The sequence below is a fragment of the Gymnoscopelus braueri genome, assembly GCF_963280865.1.
Source record: "Gymnoscopelus braueri genome assembly, chromosome: 23".
NCBI classification, from domain to species: Eukaryota; Metazoa; Chordata; class Actinopteri; order Myctophiformes; family Myctophidae; genus Gymnoscopelus; species Gymnoscopelus braueri.
Genome location: NC_137625.1, coordinates 7,053,294 through 7,072,845, shown reverse-complemented (window position 1 = coordinate 7,072,845; position 19,552 = coordinate 7,053,294). Strand labels below are relative to the sequence as shown.

At 42.3% G+C, this 19,552-nt stretch overlaps 1 protein-coding gene across 1 annotated transcript in view; it reads left to right on the top strand.

Moving 5' to 3' along the window:
- LOC308080095 (transient receptor potential cation channel subfamily M member 4-like) overlaps positions 1-17,195 on the top strand; it is a 72,832-nt gene extending 55,637 nt beyond the window's left edge. The window contains exons 19-23 of the mRNA XM_080421838.1: positions 732-897; positions 12,486-12,661; positions 13,116-13,257; positions 16,748-16,859; positions 17,058-17,195. Of these exons, the coding sequence (XP_080277964.1) occupies positions 732-897; positions 12,486-12,661; positions 13,116-13,257; positions 16,748-16,859; positions 17,058-17,114 (653 nt within the window). The 3' untranslated portion in view covers positions 17,115-17,195. The remainder of the gene's footprint in view (positions 1-731; positions 898-12,485; positions 12,662-13,115; positions 13,258-16,747; positions 16,860-17,057) is intronic.
- Positions 17,196-19,552: the final 2,357 nt, after the last annotated feature.

Genomic DNA, 19,552 nt, shown 5'->3' with positions numbered 1-19,552 from the left:
AGAGGTCCAAAGTTCATGTGTAAAGAATTTTGTGCAACTTACTGGAGGAGATAGGTTTTAACTATTGCAGTTTTATGACAATTATTAATCTGCCCCTAACACATACATGCAGACTCACACTTCTTTGAAACTTTGCAGAAATGTAGAGGGTCATTCCAAATATCACTGAAACCAATCTTACTCCAATTGGCCAAAGGGGGGCGCTATAGCAATCTTTTGAACATGCAAACTTTAAACAGGCATGAGTCATGCCTCGTTTGGCCGAAAGTCGTGACACTTGCTTACACTTGTGCCTTGACTCATGAGGAACACATCTATCACTTTGACCAGTAAGCTCCGCCCTTAGATTGTCCGCAATTTTGAGCAGTTTGAAAAACACTTAAACCCAGGATCTTTTAGCTATTTGCTTGAAACGATATCACCTGTCTGACCTCCTTTTTCACTCGATGAGGTCTGTTGGTCCAATGGATTCTCGCTTAAGCGTGTGCCTTACAACCTGAAGATCGCCAGTTCAAGCCTCACTTGATGCAGATTCATTTAAGTTGCATTGCAAACAACATGACTGTATCAATGAATACATGTGCAAATGTTAAAGATAACCTGAAATGCTTATTTGAGAGTATGTTTTTTCAATGTATGACATACTTCATTCTGAAAATAGCCGATCTACAATCTCACAACTTTATATTATATATATTAAATATTAATGTATTTGTTTATTTGTATCAAAGTGGGACAAGAGTGGAACATTACCTGCACTAACAACGTGACACAGATAGATGGCGATACTGAACCATGCAGGAGCGAGTACAACAACTGGCTGGTGATCATTCTGCTGGTGGTTTTCCTGCTGGTCACCAACATACTGCTCATCAACCTGCTCATCTCCATCTTCAGGTAGAGAACCAACCTTCCGTCTGTGACTCTGTTAATGTTACTCTGCCTTTCTTCTTGGTTTCCTGAACTCAGCTAGCCCCCCCCCCCCCCCCCCACACACACAACATTTTCTACCCATTTAATGTATCTAATTTCCAGCCAATACGAATGCAACATTAGGGAACAGCGAATTAACCTCTGATTGGGACATTGCAATGAATTTAAAAAGGTTAGTGGATTATGGTCAGTGTAGACCACCACAGGCTACATAGACATCAAAATGTTTCAATGCCCATCTTAAAGCTAACGCCTCCTTTTTTATGGTGGAATAATTCAACTGGTAGGAGTTCAACTTTCTTGAACTGGTTTGTATCAAACCAGTTCAAGAAAGCATTGGCCCAAGTGTCTGTCTGTAATAAAACCCCACCAGCACCCACATGACTAGCATCCACCTGCAGAGTGAATGTACGGTCAAAACGTGGCGCAGCAAGGACAGAAGCAGAGATTTGATAGATTCAAATGCCTTTTGACATTCGTCAGACCAATTGAACACATAATTACAGTGAGAAGATATACGGCACCGGATTTCGAGCGAGGGAGTGGGCCCACACAGTTCAAATGTTCAAAAGGTTGACTAATTGCTGGAATAGGCGACAGAGGAGCAAGTTTGAGGATCTGATTTGATTTACTTGTTAACTGGCATGTGTGACAAGTTTTAACATGCGCAGCTACGGGAACAGGGATCCGTCTGAGGTCCTTCGACAGCTTTTTCAAGCCAAGTATTTGTGTCTGGGTAGCTCAGTCGGTAGAGCTTTAACATTCGGATCACATGGTCATGGGTTCGATCCTGGGCACCGCCAACTCAGTGTATGAGTAGAAAGTATGGTGAGTGTGGCGCTCCACCTCAGCAATACCAGGGGTCTGTAAGACTCCTGCGTTCTCAGCTGATACTGACAATAAGTCTCTCAGACTTACTTACTATGAACAAGTGAAACTGCTATGCCAACAACGTCAGTATCTGAGCTGCCAATCATGGTGTGTCAGATGCTATCCTCTGCAGCTCTGCCTCAGATACTGACATTGTTGACATAACAGTTTCACTTGTTCAAAGACTTTGCTTGAACTACTGTAGCTGTGGATTGCCTTAGGAAAGAGTGAAGGACTTCAGATGGATCCCTGTTCATGAAATTGCATCAGCTATTGAATTAAAGTCATCAGGTCTTTGCTTCTTTCATGCATTCAGCGGATGACATACAGTTTCCTCCTGCCATGGAAAGGAAAAAAGGTCAGCATGGCAGATATATTAGGTTCAACACCCGTTGCAGTAAATGCTAAACATATGCAAGTCATTGAGGAGTTCGTAGTACTCATGTACGATAGAAGTAGTTCCTACAACGAAGTGAATGAGGCACGACTGGACTTGTTTGCAAGAAAGATGTGATCATATGACTGCATTCCACCAACAAGTGCTGCTCTGAAGGAACACTGCAAGAGAGCTGCATTCCAAGCAGGACATATATGGGGCCAGTCACTCTTGTGCAGTCCTGTTTTGCCAAGTCTAATCCCCTGGGGATGGCACCAGAAGGGCAGAACCTGGCTTCCACACTGGACGGATCTTCCAGCAGTGGCCAAATCATTCCAGGAGCTGACACGATGTGGATGTAGAAAGGCATGTTCTGGCTGCAAATGCTTTAAGTTTGGACTTATCTGCACACTCCTCTGTGGTTGCAGTTGCTAGTACACTGGCCTGTCACTTGCCCAGTCACCATTGTAAATGAGAATGTGTTTATAATTACTTAATAACAAAACAAAAAGTAAGCACTAAGCTTTACCAAGCTAATAAATCACTTTAAAAGGTGCTATGAATGGATTCTGTGTATGGTAATTATACAAATACATGTACTACAAGCTCATGTGGATAAACCATAAGCAGATGCACATTTCTGCAATTTATCGGCAGCCATATTGGAAAACATGCCGCCATATTGGAACCTAATGTTATTTTTTACTTACTTACTTGATAGAAATACCTCCAGAACATATTATCTTATATCAAAATTCGGGGGAAATCAAAGATTTACAGCCCCAGCAGTGATATAGTCCAAAACGCTGGTCCAGTGAAAGCCATTTTGAAAACTGGTGGTGGCCATCTTGAAATCTTATGAATTCTGTGTGGTTAAAGGTTGATTATCAATTGGGGTCATATGAAGGTCATCTGTGCCAAATTTCTCGCTTGTATCACCAACTGCACTATCGTGTCAATTTCCCGCCTATAGCTACAGCCTGGAGGTAAGAAGGAGCTGTATAGGCTAGCACCAGAGTCTTAAACTGGATGCGAGCCGCTACGGGGAGCCAGTGTAGAGAACGGAGAAGGGTAGTTGTGTGGGAGAACTTGGGGCGGTTGAATACCAGAGCCGCAGCTTTCTGAACAAGCTCCAGAGGTCTGATGGCAGACGGGGCACCAGCAAGGAGGGAGTTGCAGTAGTCCAGGCGGGAGATGACAACAGCCTGGATGAGCACCTGGGCTGCCTTCTCCGTGAGGAAGGGGCGAATCCTCCTGATGTTGTAGAGGAGGAATCTGCAGGAGCGTGTCACTGATGCGATGTTTGCCGAGAACGTCAGTTGTCCAGGGTCGTCCAGTACCTCAAAATTGTGCTTAAAGGTATCATGACATTCACTTTTACACCACATTCAAAGTCTTTGTCCTGGTCCTTCAAAAGTGTACAAAAAGTGAAAATTCCATTCCAGTGATCCATGGCAGGTGTTTTTCTCTCACATTTCTAAAGCCTTTTCAACTGCAATGAAAAAAGAAATCTTTGCCTGCGGGTGTCGCTGGTGAGGGATTTTGCCTGTCAATCATCGCCTCTGCTCCGCCCCCCCCAAAGGAAAGGATAGGGGAGGGGAGGGGCGAGGAGGAGAGTGGGCGGGATTAATCGACTGTGACCTCACTGTCGAAGGGCCAAGCTCAGATTACTTTTCAGCCTAATTATTCAGAAAACCCCAGACCACAGAAAATCCACTGAATGTTCTAAATTCAGGTTTTTTGGGTGTAATTGAGGTCATAAAACCCCAAATAAAACATTGAAAATAAAAAAAAGTGAAAATGAATGTCATGATACCTTTAAGTACAGTACTTGAGTAAATGTACTTTGTTACTTTACACCACTGCATTCAGCCATATAGAATAGCCTACCAATTGTGTCATGTTATGAGCTAAATCTTTACAGCTTGTTATAGGCTGATGAGAACACAATTGTTTGTAACATCATTTCTAGGAACATACAAAATAACTGAATATTATATCAGTTATGTCTCACTGTGGACTGTTTGTTGTGGCATCTAGGTCAGTGAATGTTACAGACCCACAGCTGCAGTGCATAATGTATTGATTAGACCACAGACCTGAGAGCTGCTACATGATTCAATGTTAATCATAGCTGATCTAAAGCATTCCTGAGAACCCCATGTTGAGAAGAATCAGTGTTGTGTAACTACTTTGACTATCTGTGGGCTTTGAATATATCAGTCATTTTGAAACAGTCTCCTCCACAGTCAGGACAGACACGCTATTTTTCTTACAGGGAATGGGCTTGGGCTCCATATTTGATCAAGATAACATGGAGCAAACGTCATTGTCTCCACCAGGCCGAAAGGCATGGCGAGAGAGTATGTTTTGCCCCCTGTCCGTCCGTCCGTCCGTGTGTGTGTGTGTCCGGCCGTCCGTCCGTGTGTCCGTCATTCTGTCATTTTGTGTACAGCTAATCTCCGGCACCGTTGGCTTGATCGCAACGAAACTGTGCACACAATTCAATTCAATTCAAAGGGCTTTATTGGCATGAGAAAACATACGTTTACATTGCCAAAGCAGAAAGCACAATACAACAATACAGCAATACAATCAAAACAAAAAATATGTACATTTGAAAGTCAGAATCTTCAATAGATCAATTTCTATGTACCAAGATCACTGGGTGCAGGTATAGTGCCGGAATATACACAATGATTAGTCTTTAGGGTGGTTGTGTTCCGTTTGATATCCTTTTCCTATCACAGCAACTCACAAATCTTGCTGCTGTGTTTGCACATTGTTGTACTTCGCCCAGCAGATATGGGAGTTTTTTGTCATTGGTCATGTTTTCAAAATCTCCGTGTGTGGTTGTAATCTGTGGGAAGTATGTGTCTCTGATGTCTTGGTACAATGGACAGACGGTTAGGAAGTGTAGCTCGGTTTCCACTTCATTTTGTGTGCAGTGGGTGCATAGTCTGTCTTCTCTCGGGATACAGGTCTGCCTGTGACGACCTTTCTCGATCGCAAGACTGTGCTCACTGAGTCTGTACCTAGTTAAGATTTTTCTTTGTTTTGGGTCAGTCACGGTGCTCAGGTATTCTGCCACTGCGTATTCTCTGTTTAGGGCCAGATAGCATTCTAGTTTACTCTGCTTTTGTGTTGCTTCTTTCCAGTGTGTCAGGTAGTTTTCCTTTTGCTGTTTTATAATTTGGTTTAGTCCAATGGGTTTTCTATCTCGTGGCTCTGTTTGTGTTTGTGCCCGGCGTTCCAGGGCCAGCTGGCTGAGGGGGCATCTCTCTAGGGTTTCGCTGTGTGTGAGTGCCTTGTTATGGAGTGCATCTAGGTCGCTTTCTTTTAGGTGGTTGTAGAACTTAAGTGCTCTCTTTTTTATTTTGATAATTAGTGGGTATCGTCCTAATTCTGCCCTGCATGCATTATTTGGTGTATTTCGCTGGGTACGGAGAATGGATTTGCAGAATTCTGTGTGTAGGGTCTCGGTTTGGTGTTTATCCCATTTTTCAAGGTCATGGTTTGCTAATGGTCCCCAGATCTCACAACCATAGAGGGAAATTGGTTCTATCACAGAGTCCAGTATTTTAAGCCAGGTTTTAATTGGGATGTCTATTTTGATGTTTCTTTTGATAGCATAGAATGCCCTTCTTGCCTTGTCTCTCAGGTCCTTTACAGCTTGGTTGTAGTTCCCTGTGCTGCTGATGTTTAGGCCAAGGTAGGTATAGTTTTTTGTTTGTTCTAGTGGGATTGTATTTAGGAAAAATTGATGGTTTTGGCGCTGGATCTTTTTTGAAATATCATGATTTTAGTCTTAGTTAGGTTCACTGTCAGGGCCCATGTCTGGGAGAATTTGTGTAGGAGATCAAGTTGCTGCTGTAGTCCTTCCTTGGTTGGAGACAGCAGCAGCAGGTCATCTGCAAAAAGCAAGCATTTGATTTCTGTGTTTGCCAAGGGGATGCCTGGAGCTGTGGACTGTTCTAACGTTTTTGCTAATTCGTTGATATATATGTTGAAGAGTGTTGGACTCAGGCTGCATCCCTGTCTAACTCCTCGGCTTTGGGGGAAAAAGTCTGTGTGCTTTTCGCCTATTTTAACTGCACATTTGTTGTTAGTGTACATTGATTTTATGATGTCATGCACACACACTCCCTGGATGCCAGAGCAGAACCTCTGCCCCAAATTTTTCAAATTAGCCTTTTATAGCGCCACCAGGAGGCCGCTTTTTGCAAAACACACTTCTTGACAGTACTCCTACAGATTTTATCCAAACATCACGCAAATCAGTACACAGTATCTCTATAGTCATGTGATAAACACGGATCTGTCCAATTTTCCATATTTCATCCTGATTGGCTAAGGTTGGCTTCCAAAGTTTGCCGGATTGCTCCGTTTTCAACAAAATGCCTCAAATCATGAACGCAGCTTGCGATTTCCGTGAGATTTCACACGCACATTCCCACTAGGCCGAGGAAGAAATGCCACTTGAAAATGTTCAAATCAGCCTCATGGTGGCGCTATAAATGGACGATTTATGTTTTTAACTATAACTGCACCGATCTGCATGAAACTTTGCACGCACACTCCCTAGAGGCCAAGGAAAAACAACTGACCTGCATTTTTCACATTTGCCTTTCATAGCGCCACCAGGAGGCCGACTTATGTAAAACACATTATTTGATATTAAGCCTTCAGAATTTATCCAAATTTCACGCACATCGGTACACTTGATCTCTATAGTCATGTGATCACGAGGATGTGATCACGATGGATCTTTTAAAATTTTCATATTCCATCCTGATTGGCTAACATTGACATCTAAAGTTTGCAGGAGTGGCCCGTTTTGAACAAAATGCCACAAATCATGAATTTGTCCGATTGCGACACTTTGCACGCACATTCGCACTACATTGAAGAACAAATGCCACCCTTTTAACATTGCCCTATTATAGCGCCACCATGAGGCCAATTTTGCAACACTTTTCTTTTTTATATTACTCCTACAAATTCAAACATCATGCAAATCGGTACACATATAGTCAAGTGATCAAGTTGGTTCCATCCAATTTTTCATATTCCATCCTGATTGGCTAATTCCGAACATTGCTGCCCCACAATAACCTACCTGACCTGGCGGAGACCTGCACTTTTTCTAGTTTAATCTCCTTCTCAGAGATCTCACAACTACTCCTCTCACGTTGCTACTCTGTTCATAACTGCACTCAGTGGTGATGGGGGCGGGGCGGAAAGCCAAACAAGCCATTCAGGTCTTGATCCGTCCAAAAAAATCTTTGATTACTGACATTTGGACCAATCCAACTAACAGGCGCCTATCCTATGTGTGACAGCACTGTGCTGCCGTTTTATGCCACAGGGCCGCCTGGAGGCTGTCAGGACAGGCAGGCCAATCAGACGGCAGGCCACCGGGAATTGTCCCTCTCCTCCCAACGGACAAACCGGGCCTGCTGTATAGCCTATTTTTTCTGATGGGTCTCTTTGCTATAAAGCCTGGTGGCCACTCTGTGTGAGCCAATCCTACTAAGTTTAGGCTATTTGATATTTTCATTGCAACCTGAGCGCACAACAATTCTAAAAAGATTTCTGTTGTTAGAATTGCTGTATCAGCAAAGCCTGGTTAATTGCCTCTGACACAATGTTTATTAGTCAGGAAAGTGTCGTTCTTGATTGTTATTAAAAAGCCAAATCAGCCTGTTGTCAGTAAAACAATGCCGTAGTAGTGTGTTTTATGTGACGGTATTGCCAGAGTCGCTGTCTGCGGTGCTGTAGGAACCCCCCCCCCCCCCCCCCCCCCTGGTCAGAAGTTGTTCCCGTGGCTATATCCGTGGCTGCGTACGTAATGATCAAGCCCCCAGAACCCAGAGGTTGCATTGAAGCGCATTGGACATGCTGACCATTCATAGGTACTGCAGCGTAAAACGGCCTGGGGCCACTGTCATGAATGAGTGAAAACGGTTTCGACCAATAGGCTCGACTCACAAGCTTGCGCACGGGGTTGCGCATGGAGGTGTCACCTCGTGATGCAGAAGCCCCAAATAGGCCCCGCCCATCACATTTCACAACCCGGAATTAGGGGTGATTTAGGACCATGCGCTGGGTGAGCAACTCAATGCAAATGGATGAGAGGGGATTTCCGGTGCCCTCTCTAGTTTAAATCTATGGTAACGATTTCTCAGCATGTTGCATCATTAGTTTCATGCCAACACATGTTCTATAGTCGAAAAGTCGGGCTGTCTGCGCAAATCTTTCATAAGGTTGATTGAATCATCTGGCCAGCAATGAATCAAAATAGGGGTGTGCCGATATATCGTCCCGCGATATATCGCGATACGTTTTCGTGACGATGTTTTTTTTGCAATAATAATAATCAGGCATGCAAACAGCCCCGAGGTGAAAAAGGTGACAACATGTTGTTGTTTTTCGGGTCAGGTGTCACACAATTGCCCTATTTTAGACAGTGTGAATAATGCAAAAACAAAAGTATTTGTTTGCATTTGCTTTTTTTTCCCCATAATAAAAAAGTGTCATATATCGTATCGATGTCATGAGCCCAATATCGTATCGTAACGTTTCATAAAAATTAGTGTATCGGCACCCCTGAATCAAAATATAAGCTACTCACCAAATATGGGCGTATGGTGACATAATTATATGTAGGGAGTCCGTCCATGCGTCTGTCTGTTAGATGTTACTTTGGGAAAGTTAAATAAGCTTTAGTGGTGATCTTCTACCACAGTCTCCTGACTCTCCTCATAAAGAATTTAAATTCAAGTGTATAATGTTTGTTTACGGACTGGTTGGGGCCGGGCGTGCATTCCATCTTCCTGGTTTAACCCAAGGTATATAAAAAGAAGGTACGGTCATCTACGTCATTTTCACTCTCATGCAATTCCAGCCGGCAGATTCGTGGCACCATGGGAGCCAGACTAAAGCCTTAAGTTTGGTGGAGTTGCTTTTCCATGTGTACACTGTATAAGTTTATTGAGCTATCTATGAGCTATGAGCTAAGAGCACAAAGTATGCGATACTGCAGAGCCAGAAACCAGTGTTGCCATGTCCGCTTATTATATTATTGCGCGTTGTGTTTTTTGGGGATTTTTTTCTAAAGTGTAGTTGATTATTTGAGCTTGCTTCACAATTTAAAAAATAATTTCACCGGTGGTTCTCAATAGTTTTTATGTCATGGACCCCCAAATGTATACGTATTTTTCCCTTCTGAAAATGTTTTGACAGGGAGCCCCGTACCAAATTTGTGTTGTTAAAGGACAACTTTAGTTTTTTATAACCAAGGTCATGTTTTAGCTTGTAATTAAAGTAAATAAAAGATGAGTGTTACTTTTTTTTCATTTACTGCTTTCTATAGTTTTAGCAATTTTCGCGATCATTTTTACAGTGGGCGGGGGCATTCTGTCCGGTGGCTCTTTTTTTACACAATAAAAAAGGTCCTGTGGTCTTTGATGGCCAGATGTGAGTTATTGGGGGCTAGAAGAGCTACTGTAAATAATAATAAAGAAATCGCCGGGTTAAGGTCCTTACACACCGGGGCGATTTCTTCGTGCGAATAATACGCTTTTTTTTAAAACCTTATAAAATCAATGCAAGCGTACATGGCGCGAAAAAGCGGAAAAGCGAAGCGAAAAAGCGTCTTTTAATTATTCGGAACGAGTCCGAATTTTGCGTATATTCGCCACATTCGCCGGTGTGTAAGGACCTTTATTGTGTAAAAAAATACATATATTTAGCCACCGGACAGAATGCCCCCGCCCACTGTAAAAAATATCGAAAATTGCTAAAACTATAGAAAGCAGTAAATGAAAAATATTCAACACTCATCTTTTATTTACTTTAATTACAAGCTAAAAAATAAACCTTGGTTGTAAAAAAAACGAAGTTATCCTTTAAAGTATAAAATATATAAATATTTCACATTTTATTTCAAGATATCTTTGAAAATAGCAGATTTACGATGCGACGCGTTGTGAGCTATGGGACGAATGATAAAACTGCGCATGCGTCGAATCCACACACCCACTCTGTTACAGTGTTGCCGTCCGGCACCAGCACACACACAGACACTGTGCTTCAACTTAAAGGACTTTCATTTACGTGCTGTGTACACTAAGAAAACATTATTACGGTTGTGTGTGTGTGTGTGTGTGTGTGAGTGTGGGGGGGGGGGGAGTTTGGCCCTATGGTTTGGCGTAATAATAATAACAACTTGAGGTTTGGCCCTCACATCTAGGCCTGATCAGCTACATCACAGCTACGTTGCACCGGTGATCCAACTGATATGGCCATATATGGAGATGCGCAGTAGGGTGGGGTCCTAGCGACCAAGAACAAAGGTGCTGCGGCCAAAGATAAAGTTGCTGCGGCCAAAAAGAAGGAAAGCTGCTGTGGCTAAAATGTTAAAATGTAGTTTTATATTAACTGTACAATATGTAAGTAGCCTAAGTATTAGCCAGAGCACTGATCAATAGTCTGTGGCATGTTTTGGGGCAAGTGGAGTGATCGTGTGCTGAGCAACCCCGGTCGTACTTTTGGAGGTCATTTCAATTATAGTAGTAGGATAGGATAGTAGTAGGATAACGCTAATCTATTGGCTCGCCACCATGTCACAGAGTAAACAAGTTACTGAAATCAGCCAACCTGGCCTTAAGGTGGACTGACTTAAGGTAGACCAGTAATTATTTTGCCTGCGCACTTCACCGGATATGGACTAGTATTTTAAATTCCACATTTATTTTTAAAATAGATCATGATGTCCATTTTGAATAGCTTGTATACATGATTATTTTGCAATTGACAGATTGTTGATAGTATTGACATTGGTTCTCAGTTAATACGGTATGTTTATAACTGGCAGTACGGCCACCTTACTCACTGTACCTTGTACAGTACATGTGTTTAACATAAAAGCAGGAATATATTAATCTGTCTATTATTTTTAATAGCTTAGTATTGAATGCACAATAACATGGTATATTTATATTATGAAACACCATTTTATACATAATTATACAATATATGTTGTAGCCCCCCACCCTACGAGGTAGGGGGTCCCTGCTCCATCTACCCTCAGTTTGGGGGTCCCTGGCCTGAATACGTTGAAGACCCCTGGCCTAGTGCTTTATAGTTGTTTCTTGGGCTTGTTTTCCTAGACCTGGTTGCTTATCTCTCTCACACAATCTGGCAACACTGCCAGAAACGATACATGCCACTGTTTAGATGCCTCAATAACATTAAACAGTGTGCTAAAAAAAATCCAATCTAAAAAAAAAATATTGGAAAAAACCTGTGATATGTCTTCTTTTATATTCCTGAACCGATTATCTGACAAAGGACACAATGGTTCAGAAATAGTGTTTGTTCATAAGCTGGCCCAGCTGGCTGCCATAGACTTCAATGTATTTCACCAAACTTCCGGTTCCAGTTTTGGCTCCCTTGTGCCTCAATGGCCAAACCTTAATAAACATTGTCATAAATATTATATGCTTCCAGTCGCTAGTTTAAAGTCTTCTTTCAATCATCATGGTATGTGTTTTGGTAAATGATGGTCCCATGCATTTAAAAATTGACATTAAAGTAGTGTATGCTCTAGGAGGGGTGGGAGTATTTCATTGACAAGATACACAACCAATAGCATTCATTTAGCGGTTGATTTCCGGTTACTTTTTGGTATATATTAAAGATGGCGGATTTGAAATAGTTGAAAAATAGGAGAGAGAGAGAGAGAGAGAGAGGTCAGACGCAGAGGATTTGAAATGTGTCTGATTTGAAGACTGTGATAATAATCAGTCAGGATGTCCGGAGAGAATGTAATTTTTCAGTGTTTCATGGTTTTATATATTTTGGAAAGATTTCTGCAAAATGAGTACTTTAACTTTTGGTACTTTCTGTACGTTCTGATGCCAATACTTTTGTACTTTTACTCAAGTACATTTTTAATTCCAGACTTTTACTTGTAACAGACTATTTCTACATTGCAGTATTGATAAAGGATAAGGATAATTCCTTTAACAGGTCGGTTCATGAAAGTCCTTGCGGTCTTGTTTCCAATGAGGGCCTGTGAGCAATTAGGGGTTAAGAGTCTTGGTCAGGGACATATTTAATTTCATCGACACATTTGCTGGCCTGGCCTGGAATCGTACCTGGGGCAACTAGGCGGGCTCACTAACCACTCAGCTATGGCCGCCCCTGATACCTCCCCTGATACTTTTACTTAAGTAAGAAACGTGAGTACTTTTTCCACCACTGATAGTTTGTTGTTTTGTGCCTTAAACCCTCCATGCAGCAACACCGTCAACAAGGTGGAGGAGAAGAGCGTCCTCTACTGGAGGTTCCAGTACTACAACCTTGTGATGGAGTACCAGTCCCGCCCTGTTTGGGCTCCTCCGTTCATCATCCTCTTACACCTTCGTTCCCTCTTCTGCTTTTTCGACAAGGACGACGACGACGACTATGAATGGGGTCAGTATTTGATTTGTATTTAATCTAATGAACATAACAAATACTTATTTCATCTTGTATCTTTTGGTAAAGGTTATAGTGTGATTTGACCACTGGCTGAAGTCTTGAACAACATGAGGATCATTGATAACTGTCCATTTTACCGTCTGTGCATGAATTCATCTACTAATGAATGAATACATGAATATATGAATGCACGAATGAGCAGGTTACAATGATGGGAGTCGTTCCTGAGGCATTCATCTTAACAAACTGATCTCATCTGTACAGAATAGTGTGTAACTGTGTTTTTAGTATCTATCAATCATTACATTGATTATGATGGTAATCGATGTAATGATTTGATTTGTTGACATCGTGTAGGCCAAGCTTTTCAGCTCACAGCTGCTGAGATACTGTATACATTATGTTCATGGTGCATTATAATCATTTAACCATTTCCCCCAATGGTTAGGAATGATGGGGTACATTAATGACTGTTGCACGGTGAAAGAAGTTAAGAAATGGGAGACGGATCAGAAGAAGAAGTTCCTGACCGCCCAGAGGGAGACAGAGAGAAGCAGTGACTCTGAGAGGATTAAACAGATTTCTGACAAGTAAGATGATGATGATGTGTGTGTGTGTGTGTGTGTGTGTGTGTGTGTGTGTGTGTGTGTGTGTGTGTGTGTGTGTGTGTGTGTGTGTGTGTGTGTGTGTGTGTGTGTGTGTGTGTGTGTGTGTGTGTGTGTGTGTGTGTTTTGGACAGTGTGCAGGAACAGCTGACTGAAAGCAGAAACTTTGTGTGTGTGTTGGTGGTCAGTGAGATGGTTCTACAGTGGTCACTGTGTGTGTGTGTGTGTGTGTGTGTGTGTGTGTGTGTGTGTGTGTGTGTGTGTGTGTGTGTGTGTGTGTGTGTGTGTGTGTGTGTGTGTGTTGGTCAGTGAGATGGTTCTACAGTTGTCACTGTGTGTGTGTGTGTGTGTGTGTGTGTGGTCAGTGAGATGGTTCTACAGTGGTCACTGTGTGTGTGTGTGTGTGTGTGTGTGTGTGTGTGTGTGTGTGTGTGTGTGTGTGTGTGTTGAGTGAGATGGTTCTACAGTGGTCACAGACTGACTGTTTCATCTAAAAAGCTGCTGTTCAGTCTTAACGGTGTTGTTCTCAGCCCCGCCCCCCAGAAAGATATGTATTTCCTTTGGATGTGTAGTGTGGCCAGTCCGCCACAGGGTGGCGCTTTCATAATGTGAGCAGTGGAGGTTCTCTCTCTGTGTGTGAGAGGAGAGACATGTAGTAATGTCTGTGTCTTTGTGCATGTTACAGTATGACAGTCATGTTACAGTATGACAGTCAGGTTACAGACAGTCATGTTACAGTATGACAGTCAGGGTCCTATTTTGCGTTTCTTAAAGGTAGTGTAAGTGATTTGCAAAGTTTCAAATAATTGCAAAATGGGTCTATGTTCTGATAGTGCTCGTTACTATAGAGTGTCCTGTCCATATAAAGAGTCTCCATGTCTCTCCAGCTCTTTATAAAACAGAAAATGTATTTTGTAGTTTTTTTTTTTTTTTTTGTAGTTTCATTTCCAATTTTATCCAACCAGGACAGAGAACTCAATCAGGATACAGATTAAACAAGTGAAATTGGAAGTGATGACACTAAGAAATGAGCATGCAAAATTGGAACTGAAAACTATACAAATTAAGCTTAAAAATGGGTACTTTCTCCTGATTGGCTGAGACTCCTGTTACTGAACAAACACTCTATAGCAATGATTACGATCAGAATATAGTATTTTAACCTTTAGAAAAAATACTTTTTGTTTTAACCAAAAAATATCACTTACCCTACCTTTAACACAACACAACACATAAATGCTTTTTTTCAAATCCATCACTTGCGTTTTTGCCAGACCCAGGGGGTCAGGCCTACATGAGGCTTTGTCTGTCCCTCTTTTCCTCCCGGTCAACGTTTTTTTCCCGGTTCAACGTTTTTCCTCCCGGCCCCTCTTTTCGATTGGCCAAGCTTAGCGTGACGTAGTGCTCTGATCTTCAGATTTCAACTTATAAAGTGGTTTGTAGGTGTGTTACGTACTAGGAATTTATTCTGGGTCTGGCAGAACCAGGTCTCCTGGTCTTGTTTTTGAAAGTTCCACCAGAGGGCGCTCTAACACAATTTAGGAATGATCCCTCGTCGCTGTTAGAAGGAATGGATGGATGTGTCATCCCAAAAAAGCTCCCTTCCGTCCACTCCCGTATTAGGATTTGTAAAAACACACTTCTAGCTCGGATTGTTTTTTTCTGGTGTAAACCAGCCATTTTCAACGGGCGATCGCTCCAAAATGGCCAATCGCGGTAAAAATAATGTTGTTTCAGTGGATAGACCAGACCCTCCCCCAACCCCCAGACACTTTTTGTTACATCTGCGTTTCTGCGCTTCTGCGTCTCTTCAAAGATCGTCAATTTAGGGTAAGAAACAATGGCATGGGGATAAAAAACAATGTTTTAATCTCAGGCAGTCAATGTGTTAAGTACCAGGTCTTATGACTTAACTTAAGACCTGGAGGCGTGGCCAATGCTGTTTCTCTATTTTGAGTGGCTAAACAGCATTGGCCACGCCTCCAGGTCTGAAGTTAAGTCATAAGACCTGGTACTTATGATGAGTAGAATAGAGCCCTCTGTCTTTCCTCATTGACTTGATACACAATTCCCAACGCTTTATGGAATATGAATGAATGGAAGGAAAGAAAGTTATGGAACTGAGTGTTGTCTTTTACCAAATGTAACAAACAGCTCAGCTGTGCTGTGTGCTCCTGAATGATGGAATATAGGTTAAGCTCAGTGATGACATCATCATCCACCATAGGTTAAGCTCAGTGATGACATCATCATCCACCATAGGTTAAGCTCAGTGACATCATCATCATCCACCATAGGTTAAGCTCAGTGACATCATCATCAGCTGAGTTAATAATATAACACTGAGGGTTTTACTTAGCAGTCAGTGCAGCTCTGAGGCTGAGAGACAGACATAGACGCTTTGAGTTGAATTAATTCGTCCGTGATTCGCAAGCACAGGATCACTCCACATGCCTCCAAGACCCGCCACAGACTGTTGATCAGAGCTATGGCTATGATTTAGGCATCTTACCCCACCTCGATCAGTGATCAGACTCTCGGCTTGATTGATTCTCTGAGTTGCCTATCAGACCCTCAGCCTGATCTGGCAGGTTGCCATAGCAACCAGATACAGGAAGTCTGACCTCTTTATCACATGACCGAGGTTGGGAGGTTGGGACTAGAGGTTAGGGCCGCAAAGCAAAGCGGAGAGGAGAGGAGAGGAGAGGAGAGGAGAGGAGAGGAGAGGCCAGAGGGGCCGGACTTCGCATGACGTGTGTGCAGAGTGACTAGGCCAGTGCTGTCTGGACCAACCTCGGATCGGGCCTAGATGTGAGGGCCGCGAAGCTAATCTAAGTTTAATTGAATTGAGAGACGAGGGGAGAGGAGGGTTGTTATTCTGATCTGTGTCTGTGTGTGTGTGTGTGTGTGTGTGTGTGTGTGTGTGTGTGTGTGTGTGTGTGTGTGTGTGTGTGTGTGTGTGTGTGTGTGTGTGTGTGTGTGTGTGTGTGTGTGTGTGTGGTGACGCGTTGTGAACTACTTGTAGATCTGCTATTTTCAAATAGCCTATTTATAAAATAGAGCTAAAGTGGTTAATGTATGTTTTATATGTAGTAATTTATATCTGCAAAGTAACTAGTAAATAAAGTTTTCAAATAATTGTTAGTGGAGTAAAAGTACAATATTTGCCTCTGAGATGTAGTGGAGTAGAAGTAAAAGTACTGAAAACTGGAAATGCTCCAGTAAAGTAAAAGTACCTCAAAATTACAGTACTTGAGTAAATGTAGTTAGTTACTTTACACCCCAGAGCCCACATACATGACATGCTAAACCTGCTCAGCAGACATGTTCCATTCAATAACTCAAGTGATGATACAGTTGTAAGCCTCTATCCTAAAGTCAGCTGTTCAACATACATTACATTAAAACAAATCCCATATCTATCAATCAATCAATCAATCAATCAATCAATCAATCTGTGTGTGTGTTTTGGCAGAGTGGACAGAATGGAAAAAGAACAACAGAAACAGCTGAAACAACTGTCAGAACAACTGACTGAACAACTGCGGAGAGACTTTGACCAGAGACAGAGAGCTTTGGAGACCAAGGTAACGTCCAGATGTTTATTCAAACCTCTTCTCTCCTCAGTGTCTGTTCCTAAGGATAAGCATTGTTCTGTGTGATCTGTAATGAATCCTCATAGAACAGTTTACTACACATGTTGTCCACCGTTCTGTCACAGAGTTTTATCATTTAAACGTTGACATTCATGCCTTTATGCTGTTCTTACTGTTTGTGTCCACTAGGTGGAGAATGCTCTCAGTCAGATCTTGGAGGCTTTGGCCAAACCCCGGTCAACCTAAACATCCTGGAGGTTGTGGGTTTGAATCCAGCGTGGTGCGTCTGGCTTTGTGGAGCGTCTACGCCAACACCACTGACCCGTGTTCTGGAGAGGGAAGGAGGAGGAGGAGGAGGAGGAGGAGGAGGAGGAGGAGGAGGGTATTTGTCACTGTACGTACTCCTACGAGCTAGGGGGGGGGGGGGGCGGAGCCTGTCAGCAGGGAGTGTTGGGTGGGAGGAGTAGGATGAAGGCTCTAGGTCCTCTCGGTAGGGGCTCCTCACTGGTAGGTGAGTCAGTAGGAAACAACACAGTGACAACACACAGTAAATTGGGGAGAAAAGGGTTAAAAAGAAAAAAGGAGAAAAAAAAGCCCCCTGGTGGGCCGTGGGGATATTGCAGGTGAGCCCAAATATGTGTCAAGACTTTAATGAGAATATAAGGTTAATATGTCAAACTAAATGTCATGGTATCTTTTTCCTTTAAAACTAAACCAAAAAAACCTGTGTGGAGCTTATATTTAGAAAAACTGGATTTGTATTATATTAAAAAAAAACTATATCTATGGCTTTTATTTTGAAAACAAAAATACTACATCTGGGGGCAACCATGTAGATGCTTTTATTTTGATTGATTTTTTTGGTGGATTGTTGTTATTGATGTATGGGACTTTTATTGTCTCCGCCAGGCCGAAAGGCATGGCGAGAGTATGTTTTACCCCCTGTCCGTTATTCTGTCATTCTGTGTACAGCTAATCTCCGCCACCGTTGGCTTGATCGCAACAAAACTGTGCACACACACTCCCTGGATGCCAGAGCAGAACCTCTGCCCCAAATCTTTCACATGGGCTTGTTATAGCGCCACCAGGAGGCCGCTTTTTGCAAAAAAAAAAAAATTATGTTACTCCTACAGATTTTATCCAAACACGCAAATCAGTACACAGTATCTCTATAGTCATGTGATCAACACAGATCGGTCCGTTTTTCCATATTCCATCCTGATTGGCTAAGGTTGGCTTCCAAAGTTTGCAGGATTGGTCCTTTTTGAACAAAATGCCTCAAATCATGAACGCAGCTTGCGATTTCCGTGACATTTCACACGCACATTCCCACTAGGCCGAGGAAGAAATGCCACTTGATATTTTTCTAATCAGTCTCATGGTGGCGCTATAAAAGGCAGATTTGCGTTTTTAACTATAACTGCACTGATCTGTCTAGAGGCCAAGGAAAAACATCTGCCCTGCATTTTTCACATTTGCCTTTCATAGCGCCACCTGGAGGCCGACTTATGTAAAACTTATTTTTTTATATTAAGCCTTCAGATTTTTTTCCAAATTTCACGCAAATCGGTACCCATTATCTCTATAGTTAAGTGATCAAGATGGTTCTGTCCTATTTTTCATATTCCATCCTGATTGGCGAATTCCGAACATTGCTGATCCACAATAACCTACCTGGCGGAGACCTGTGCTCCTCGGAGCACCTTTTTTATCTGGTTTTGGGGATTTAATTTAGAAAAGAAAACAATGTCAGGGGTTTTATTTAAATATATATATATATATATATATATTTGAGATTGTTAGAAATGTATGGAACTTTAATTTTTCTTGTTTTAACTGGGTTTGTGAATTCTATTTTGGAATATCTATCGCTTTTATTGTGAAACATGATGTCTGGAGCTTTCATTTAGAAAAACAATATCTGGAGCTTTTACTTGAAAAACTATGTGTAGGGCATTTATTAAAACTGTCTGGGGCTTTTGATATAGACTTCTACCTCTGTGTGGGTAGTTAATACCCTCACAAAAACATGTAGTAATCCTGGTCGCTATACCACTTCCCCCATGACAGCCGGGGCGCCTGATGGAGGGGAAAGGAACTGGTTGGAATAACGTGTTCCTTCCACGTGCTACGTCCTACCAGGGAAACTCCCCCCTGTCAGGTGATAAGAAGGTCAGTTGGCTCTCATGCACTTAAGGAGGCATGAGCTCTGCCCTGGGCTCCCTAGGCTGTGGGGGGAGTGTAGCGCCCAGGATCACTTAGAAAATTGGCACCGGGTGAAAAAAGGGTTACAAAATCGTGGGATAAAAAAAAAAAACATCGACCGACCAGGAAAGGGGGCGGAGCTAACTAATACCAATGAGGAACAAGGAGAGGCGACTCCAATGTTACATTACTAATTATCATGTGTGCATTATGCAAATGACCGTTTATGTAAAGCAGGCTGTAGACTGGATCACACCGGATCACACCGGTCTGATAACTTATACCAACACTCAAAACGTAAAGGTGTAAATTAATCCAGGAAAAAGTTTTTCCTTATGGTTGCAGTCGGGCAGAAACGTCTTATCTCCATGTTTTAACTTTGTGTTGGTAAATGAACTTGATCATACTGCAGCGTAACACAAAAGTATAAAAATATCAGATCTACAAGCTTATGGTGCGTCGAGTTGAGAGACGCTTTG